This window comes from Oryx dammah, unplaced genomic scaffold (assembly GCF_014754425.2).
Source record: "Oryx dammah isolate SB20612 unplaced genomic scaffold, SCBI_Odam_1.1 HiC_scaffold_8, whole genome shotgun sequence".
Lineage (NCBI taxonomy): Eukaryota > Metazoa > Chordata > Mammalia > Artiodactyla > Bovidae > Oryx > Oryx dammah.
In genome coordinates this window covers 49,297,916-49,306,849 of record NW_024070192.1, presented here as the reverse complement: position 1 = coordinate 49,306,849, position 8,934 = coordinate 49,297,916, and the positions used below count along the sequence as shown (strand labels likewise).

The following is an 8,934-nucleotide window of genomic DNA, read 5'->3' as shown; positions in this document are numbered from 1 at the left end:
TTTGGGAAAGTTTTTTTCCAAAAATAGACCCATATTTTAATCACCATCATAGTCCAATCTGAGAAGCCTGAGGGACAGAGGCCAAGCCCTCTTAAGGGCTGAGACCAGAGGTCAAGTGTCCAGGAGGGAAGGGTCACCGGAGAAAGCCCACCGTCAGGCAGGCGAGCACGAGGGCCAACAGGGTGGGCAGCGGCTGGGACAGCAGCAGTCCTGGGGCCCCAGACCTGAAAACCTGGCGCTGGCCCAGGCTCTGCACGGGCCTGACGTTGTCCGTCATATTCACTCTCTGCTCATGGTCATAGAACAGCTTCTGGGAGAAGGCCAAGATCTGTGGGAGGGACAGGGCCGTCAGGGAGGGTGCCGGCGCGTCGGCCCTGCTCACTGTGTGTCACGCAGAGGAAAAGAATGAGGGATGCAGGCGCTAGGCGTCTGGGGGTGGGGCGCCAGAGAGGAGCTTCCTAAGCCGAGGGGACTCTCGGTTTGGAAAGTGCATGGTTCCTCTTCCCACCGTCCTATTATCAGAGAAGAGTGCTTCTCAAGGTCAAGCTGCCCCCACCCCCCGGGACGGCTGGTTTCCAGGAGCCTGGCAGGGGAGACTGCGCCCTCGGGTGGGTCCTGTGTACCTGATCCCTGTGGAGCTGTATTGGCTCCTGGAACACGGTCCAGACCACCTTCTCGTCGCAGGTCGGCGTGGTGAGCGAGCCCAGGTAGCGGAAGTAGTGCCTCAGACTCTTCTCCTCAGGGAGCAGGTCGAAGAGGCTGATGCCACTTTTCATCGTGGTGTTCATATCTGCGGGGACAGAGGTCACCCCCTCACACAGCTCACTCAGAGCTCAGGCCCCCCACCATGTGGACCTTCCTTTAAAAAAATACATATGTATATATGTATTTATCTATTTGGCTGTGCTGGGTCTTAGGTGTGGGCCTTGGGGTCTTTAGTTGCAGCATGCAGAATCTGGTTCCCTGACCAGGGATCGAGCCCAGGCCCCCTGCACTGGGAGCACAGCCTTAGCCACCAGGCCACCAGGGAAATCCTTGGACCTTCTTTGTAGGACAAAGTCTCCACCTCCACCCCCGCTCCTGCGACCCCCACCTCCCATTCCCTGCCATCGTGACTCACTGGGTCTGGGGATGTCAGACAGCGCCTCCACCAGAGGCTGGAAGTTCACATTATTGGATCCATCCTGGAATGGGAGGGAAGAGGGCTTAAGAGAGGCTTGTGGGGGAGTGGGGTTGAGGCAGGCAGGCAGTTTCTAGGACCCTGAGAAGCTCTGGGCTCCCCACATGGGGGTACACAAGTCACTGAGGAACAGAGGGGACATCCGAGCCTCCCCAGCCCCCTCCTGCCTTGCTGGGATCCTGGGCGCCTGAATCCTAGGAACCAGCACCTCCAACCCTGGGGGTGGCGGCCCACCTCCACCATGAAGGCCAGCACCGCGACCTCATCTTCGGCGAACTGGTTCTGGCTCGCGTTCCTGGATAGCCCCTTCTCTTTCTCGTGCACTATATGCATCTGGTCAGGGGTGAGTGGGATGGAAAGAGAGCCCGTCAGAGCGTGGACCGCCTTCCTCGCCCAAAGCAAGCACACCCAGGGCCCAGCCAAGGCGCTGACCCCCTGGGAAGAGGTCCCTCACCTCCATGGCAAAGCGCTCCCCGTTGAAGGTGTGCTCTGAGCCCCGATCCATCGCCTTGGACCAGTGCAGGTGCAGCTGCTTGGCTCGGTACCGAGTGCTCAGTCCTCCTCCAGTGATCGAGGCCATATCCTCCAGCAACACCATCACTGGAGGGCACGGGAGGGTGCAGGGTCCTCGCACCCACCGCCTAGTCTCTCCCAGCCCCCATCCCAGCTCCCCCCAGGCAGGACCTCCTCTCCTATGTCCCTCCCATCCTGGGCTGAGGTCCTGAAGGGACAGGGCGAATAGCACAGCCTGGCCCTTCCCCTGGCCCCTCACTGCCCGCCTCTCCCTCCGAACGCCCCCCACCGCCCACTTAAAACTCGGCTCAGCCTGGTCCCAACCCTGCTTGAACCCCCTCCATGCGTGGCGCCCCAGTGTTTTCAGGGCTGCGTCCAAACTCCCCAGCCCCCAGCCTGGCTGGCTGACCCTGGGCTGGCTGTGTCCTGCATGCACACGAGGCTACACGCAGCCCCTTGAACACCCCAACTGTTGCACACCCCTGTGCCTTTGCACATACTGTTCCTTCTTCCTAGAACCTGTCTCCACCCCACCCCAAACTGCTCTGATTGAAAATACCACCAGAGCATCCCCTCCTTTCCCAGGCCCACCCTGCTCTCCACACAGGGCTTGTCGGCCCCTCCCCGGCAAAGGTGCACCTCCCAGGAGGAGCCCAACCCTCCAGGCCTCAGGTAACGTGGGTCCCAAGCCCAGGTGCCCCTGCTGCCCTGCCCAGGGCCTCCACCTCGCACGCCCGATAGTCACCTGTATGCCCGTTGTTTTGCACGACCCACTGGTGCTTTGTGTTGTAGCCAGAGAAGGAGAAGCGCCCCAAGTTTGGGTCCAGCTGAGTCTTGGCTGTGACGATGTTGATGGGGGACTGGCGGTTGTTCTGGCAGCTGCCTTCCCACTCATCTGGCTCTGAGCAGGGAGGGAGGCTGGGCTGGGAATCAGGGGGGCCTGGCACGAGGGTATGGGGCCCTCCGTCCCACTCAGGTCCAGCCAGGTTCAGCAAGGTCCTCCGCTGGAGGCCAGCAGACTGGGCTGGAGGATGCCCGGCATAGAACTCCGCCCTCTCCCTCCTTCCTCCTCAGCACACACACACACACACACACACACACGAGTCAGCAAGGTGTAATGTGGGATGGGGTGGGACTAGGCTGTGAGCTCTGGGGTTCACGACCGCCTCGGATGCTCAGCTGTGAAAGCAGAACGCTGGTGATACCTGCTTCCTGGGGGTTCTGAAGTTCGAAGGAGCTGGGTGGGAGAGTGAAGGGAAGCCATGGAGTCCCCTGGAAGGGCCACTTGACCCCAAGACCTGACACTGAGCCTTGTCCAGGCACTGGGGGGCAGGAAGGCACCCCCACCCCACACCCCGGGGAGCCGGGCTCCGTGAGTCTGGGCCTCAGACACTGGGGGGCAGGACGGGGGTGGGGAGTGCTGTCCGGCTAGCAGAGGAGGCAGCAAAATATGTTCCTCCCTTTGATGCTGCTGCTGATTTATTTCAGAGGCCAGAAGGCTGACTTCTTAGGTGACAGAGGTGATGACAGGAGGTACCAGGAAAAAGTCCGGGTCACTCTACATCCCGTTCCTGAGCACCACGAGTGTGTGTGTGTGTGAAGCTGATATCTGCCTGCAGCCACCACCACCCCTCATCCTTCCCACCCTCCCTGGGTCTCCATTTCTGCCTGGACGGTCCCTACCCCAAGACTCCCCGCACTTACCCAGGCAGGTGTAGTTGGAGGGCTTGGCTTGAATCTGGTAGCACCAGTGCGATGCTGAAAGGGAGAGGAAGGACGTGAGGCCTGAGCAGACGCGTGTCAGCATGGCTGTGTGCACCTGTCTGTGAGTGCCGGGGACCTGTGTGCACACAGGTAACTGTGTGTGTTTGTGTGTTTGTGTGTGTGTGTGTTTACGTGGTGAGTCAGAGGCTGGGAACATCCCTGCAGTCAGAGCCTGGCTTGGCATGGGATGGAGCTGAGGTCCTGTCCTGGAGGACAGAGGGCCCAGGAGGAGGAGACTTAAGAAGAAAAGGCAGGGATGGAGAAGGAGGCGGCTGAAGCAGCCAGGCTCCAGGTGTGTCTGATGCACAGCTGGTCCCCTGGGCCTCTTGCCCAGGAGACACTGGCCCCTCCAAAGCCGGTCAGCTCTCCCCAGGGGCCAGCATCACTGTTGTTCATCAGCCTCCCCCAACCAGACCTGGAAGGAGAGGCTCTGGGGAAGGGGGAAGAGGAAGATTAGGGCCCGGCACCCCCCTCTCCTAGGACAACACACCCACGTTCAGCCTGGCTGCCTTCCCAGAGCTGATGGGTGATGGGCGAGACTAGGCTAGCCCCTTCCCAGAACACGCCCCCTTCACCTAGGCCTTCTCCCCTGTCCCACCGCCTCGGTCCTGGTGAGGGTCCTGACCTTGCCTTCTGATCCCTCACTCTGCCTCAGGACAGCAGAAACACCATCACCCCCCAAAAAGGCTGCGTCAGGAATGTAGCGCCCCAATGAAAGATTTGACGGGAGGACAAGCTGCGCAGGGAGACCCTCTCCTCTGAGCTTTATGCTCAGTGTTTCTGTAAACCTGAAACTGTCTAAAACCAGTCTGCTGCTGCTGCTAAGTCGCTTCAGTCGTGTCCGACTCTGTGCGACCCCATAGATGGCAGCCCACCAGGCTCCGCCGTCCCTGGGGTTCTCCAGTCCAGTGATTAAAAAAAAGGCTGCATCAAGAATGTAGCGTCCTAATGAAAGATTGACAGGAAGGCAAGCTGTGCAGGGAGACTCTCTCCTCTGAGCCTTCTGCTCAATGTTTCTGTAAACCTGAAACTGTCTAAAATCAGTCTACTGATTAAAAAAAAAGGCTGGGCCAGCAGAGTGGACGAAGCATTTGATCAGAGCTAGAATTCTTAGGTGGAGAAGGCAATGGCACCCCACTCCAGTACTCTTGCCTGCAAAATCCCATGGACGGAGGAGCCTGGTGGGCTGCAGTCCATGGGGTCGCTAAGAGTCGGACACAGCTGAGCGACTTCACTTTCACTTTTCACCTTCATGCATTGGAGAAGGAAATGGCAACCCCCTCCAGTGTTCTTGCCTGGAGAATCCCAGGGACAGGGGAGCCTGGTGGGCTGCTGTCTATGGGGTCTAACAGAGTCGGACACGACTGAAGCGACTTAGCAGCAGCAGCAGCAGAATTCTTAGGTGGGCCACTTACAAATGGTGGGTTTAGGAATAAGTCATTCAATCTCTCTGAGCCTTAGTTTAGCCATGTGTAAAATGGAACTAATACCACCCACTCAGAGGATGGGAGGGAGGATTAATAAGAGAGAGTGTTCCGGGGAGCCTGGAATTTAGTCAAGTCCTTCCCTTTCCCTTGCCTCCCTCCCTCCCTCCCTGCCCCCTCCTGTCGGGGCACAGATGGCCATAGTTAAGGAGGGGCTGAGAGGAGAGAAATGAAGTGAGCTGGAAAGAACTCAGGGATGAGGAAATTCCTAAGAAAAGCACAGCTTCTCCAGCTCAGCCTGAGCTAAGGCCTCTGAGCACATCCATCCCCACCCAACCCAACCTCCTCTGGCGTCCCTGCCATGAACATGAGATGGGGAAGGGGCAGGCTCTCAGAGGGAGGTGGGAGGGAGGCCAGTAGAGTGAGCATCTAGAGGACCCTGGGCCCCCCCCCTCCGCCTGCCCCCCCCCCCCCCCCCATCCCCCTCCCCCCATCCCTGGGAGCCACCCTGGGTTTCCCAGTCTCCAAGTTCTGGAGCAAACGCTTCCCCTACTTTGCTGGCACAGCCTCTTTCAGCGATGGGAGCGTCCCTGCAGTGTCTTCCCCAGGCCAGCCCATCCCCTGCCTGGGACAGGGCTCTGCTGTGCCTTGTCTCTGCATCTGGATAAGCAGCACGAGGGGCAGCAAAGGGTAGCGGCCACTTCCCGTCCAGGCCCCTCTTGTACACGGGCAGAGGTCCGATGCCGCAGCTCATCACCTGGCCTCCAGTCCTGCTCTGAGTCTTGCTTCTTCTCTGCAGCAGACTTCCTTAACTCTTCTAAGCCCACTAGCTTCCTTCCTTCCCCTGGCAACAGGAGCTGCCACGGATCTCCCAGACCCAGTGTCCGCAGACACACTGGATGAGCGGTCAGCTGCAGCCATAAAAGGCTCCCTGTGTCTCCACCTCTCAGAGGTCCTGACGGCACAAGGGGCCACTGGAGTTGAGCCAGCCCTTCCCTGTAACTGAAGCCCAGCAGGAAGGGGTGTTCAGGGCAAGCCTGACCTGAGCCAGGCTCCTCAGGACCCAGTTCTGGCAGGTGGAACCCCCATCGCCTCCCCAGAGCCCGTCTGGTCCAGCCTGAGCTTTTCTTAGGAATTTGCTCTTCCTGCCTTCTGGCTGTAGCTACTGGGATTATAATGGTGACCTCTGATCCAGTGTCTTAATCACAGAGACTTTTGACCTCCTTGGTTGAGTGCCCTTGTAACTACCCTCTTCAGGAAGCCAAAGCCAGAAAAAATGTGATGTTGATGAGGCCAAGGCCAGGGTCAGGTCTGTATCCAAAGGCTGAAGGTAGGGGCCGGTTTTTAGGCAAGAGATGGCAGGCTCAAACCAGCTCAGGTTCTGTGCTGGCTCATGAGTGGGCAGCCCTTGCAGGTGACTTTCAGGTCGCAGTCTCAGGCCACTTCCCAGGGGGCAGGGAAGCAGAGGAGCGACTTGCAGGTCTTTGCTCCAATCTCTGGGTTCTGCCCAGTCCCTCTGCCCTGACCAGGGATGGAGTGAGGGAACTGCCATTGCCAGTCACTCAGCTCCGGCCCCCCACCCTTGACTTACCCACCCATCCAGCCCCCTGCTTCAGAGATGACTGAAGATGTTCCCTCCGGTGGACCTTGCTCACCCCGCCCTCCAAATCCAGGGGGAGGGAGGGATCCTGAAAACCAGCTCAGCAAAACCCAAATATGCCCCGGGCAAAGTCTCCGTAGCTTCCAGCCAGGCCTGGGGCTCTACAGGGGCCTGCGACCCTCTCTGCTCCTCTCTCCAGGGCAGCAGACACGCTGGGAACTTCAGTGTGCCGCTGGTCACCCTGCAGCCTCAAGCTCCCTGGAAGATGAAGCGAGGGACAGGCTTGGCATCTCCCAGTCAGAAAGCCCCAGCTCTTCTGGGGTGCACAGCTTGTAGGAGGGGGTGGCTGAGTGAGGCTCCTGGCTTGCTGGGCCCAGGCCAGTGGTGGAGCTGTCAAAGCCACGTGGCTGCGGAGTGCCTGCCATGTGCCACACTAAGCACTTACACCCACTGCCTTACTTGAATCCTTAGAACAGTACCTGACATCAGAATTACTTTCTGTTTTGTAAGTGAGGAAACTGACTTACCCAAGGAGGAAGCTGACTTACCAAGGAGGAAAGTGACTTACCCAAGGCCATGCAGCTACCCGGCAGCCACATTAATTGCAAAGCCGTTTCTCTTTCTATAAGCCCAGCGGATTAAGTAGGTTTCAAACCTCTAGCCCTATATACAAAAATGTTCACATCCTGCCTTCTCTCTCAGGATGCCTCTCACGTCCACACCACTGGCCAGCTAAGTCTCTCCTGAAAGAGGCACCCACACCCTCTTTCTCTGCTGCTGGGGGGGAACCCTCACCCTTGACTCACTTCCAGGGAAGAGCATCTAGCTTTAGAGAGGAGATGCGGCCAGGGGGACCCCAAGGACCATCCAAGGGGTAGCTGAGAAGGGGAATGGCAAATGGGGGCCTCCTTCCAAGGAGATGGTTCCTCCTGGGGTGTGGGAAAGGTGCCAGATCAGATTGGATCCCCGTGCCCAGACGCCGGAGGCGCCTTCAGCTCCTTATCAAATATTAACACCCCTCTCCTGCCACCTCCCACCTAGGCGAATAATTAAGAGCTCGGCCTCACCATTAATCTTTAAACGAAAATCACCCTGGCCGGAAAGACCGGCTTGGCCGGGACCTCGGGTCTCCGGATGCCCCCCGCCAGGCTCCATACACGGCGCTGGAGGTAAAGGGTGCTGGCAGCCTCCCGGGGGCAAGGAATCAGGGCGGAGAGTGGCGATGCCAGGGCCTCAGGGCACCCAGTTTGTTGCCCTTGGTCCGAGCCGGGGTTAGCCACCAAGCACTGAGCCCCCGCGGGACGGAGAGCGACCCACGACAGGCCGAGGAGCACGAGCAAAGGGCGTGACACGCCAGAAAGGGTGAGAAGCGGAGGCGTGCGCGGGGCCGCCCAGGGGAACATCCTTGCCCGCAGCCCTCACGGCGCCTGGAGGAGGACCGCGGGCCCCGAGCCCCTGCGCTGGTTCCCCGGCGCCCGCCGCGCCCAGCCGCACGCGCCGCCGCATCTCGGGCGGGCGCAGCCTGGGCGCGGGGCGGGTGCGGGGCGGGCGCGGGGCCAGAGCGCCGAGGGACCGCTGAGGGGCCACCGAGGGGTCCCCGGGCCGAAGCCCTCGTTCACCTGCGCGGGCCTGGGGCGGGGCGGCGGCGAGGACCAGGAGCGCCAGCAGCAGCCGCATCCTGCGCGGGAGCAGAGCCGGGGGTCGCGCACCGAGGAGGTCGCCGCGGGTGCAGCGGTCATGCCGACCCGGGTTTTATAGCGGAGCCGCAACGGGAGGGAGCCCCGACAGCAGGACGCGGGTAGCGGCTCCTCCCCCTGGCGGAGCCTCCCCTCCCCTGGCCCTCCTGATCAGAGCGCCTCCGCTCCCCGACTGGCTCTCCCGCCCCGCCCGGGGTCACCTTTCCACCAGTGCGCGGGGCCCGCTCACCTACCTGCCTCGGAGGCTGCGCCTTCCTCTGCGCTCCTCCCCATCCCGCACCTGCTCTCCTGTTGGGGACTGGGAGAGCGATGTAGCAAGGTACTTGGGCCACACAAGGGTGGGGCCCCCGATTCCTGCCTTGGATCATGTTGGCGTGGACCCCTGTGCCGCCTTCTAGCCTCGGGAGCAGCCGGCGGCGGGGCTTGGACCGGGCTGGGGTTAGGGGCTGGGGGAAAGAAGCTATCCTTCGGAGGGGTAGCGGAGTTGAGGGATGTGCGATGCTGTTTCTCGAATCCGGTGTTCCCCGAAAGCGGGGCTTGCTTCTCTCTCTCCGGCAGTGACCACCGATTCTCTGGGTCTTAATTCTTTTTCAGCATCTCTCCCAGGCTGCTCCGCACTTAATTTCTAAGCAACCCAAAGACTGTTCTTCTAACACAAAATGAGGAGGCCTGTGAATTGCTGTGCGAGGGTGTATGTGATGGCCAGCCCTGGGCATGTTGGGGGCGCAGAACTGAGAAATGGATTGCCAAGGGGCT

The 8,934-nt window shown here is 60.2% G+C and overlaps 1 protein-coding gene across 4 annotated transcripts; it reads right to left on the bottom strand.

Moving 5' to 3' along the window:
- On the bottom strand, positions 1 to 8,298 carry CA4 (carbonic anhydrase 4). 4 transcript variants are annotated; one of them, XM_040244146.1, is made up of 9 exons: positions 8,101 to 8,211; positions 6,691 to 6,693; positions 3,398 to 3,451; positions 2,439 to 2,594; positions 1,635 to 1,780; positions 1,415 to 1,513; positions 1,121 to 1,184; positions 624 to 790; positions 1 to 328 (listed from the first exon to the last, which is right to left on the bottom strand). In XM_040244146.1, exons 1-9 carry the CDS (start codon positions 8,156 to 8,158, stop codon positions 134 to 136), a joined length of 942 nt encoding a protein of 313 aa, XP_040100080.1. In that variant the 5' UTR covers positions 8,159 to 8,211; the 3' UTR covers positions 1 to 133. The 4 variants fall into 4 exon arrangements, with proteins under 4 accessions (XP_040100080.1, XP_040100081.1, XP_040100082.1 ...); XM_040244147.1 differs by lacking the exon at positions 6,691 to 6,693 and having other exon boundaries at positions 8,101 to 8,298; XM_040244148.1 differs by lacking the exons at positions 6,691 to 6,693; positions 8,101 to 8,211 and adding an exon at positions 7,288 to 7,632.
- Between the last annotated feature and the right edge of the window lie 636 nt (positions 8,299 to 8,934).

Excerpts from the sequence above, each read along its gene's own strand:
- CA4 (XM_040244145.1), bottom strand. The coding sequence starts at position 3,641 with ATGCCAAGCCAGGCTCTGACTGCAGGGATGTTCCCAGCCTCTGACTCA. Across the intron at positions 1,781-2,438 it reads GCAAAACAACGGGCATACAG|TGATGGTGTTGCTGGAGGAT; the intron begins GTGACTATCGGG and ends CGTGCCCTCCAG. Across the intron at positions 1,185-1,414 it reads TGCTGGCCTTCATGGTGGAG|GATGGATCCAATAATGTGAA; the intron begins GTGGGCCGCCAC and ends CTCCCATTCCAG.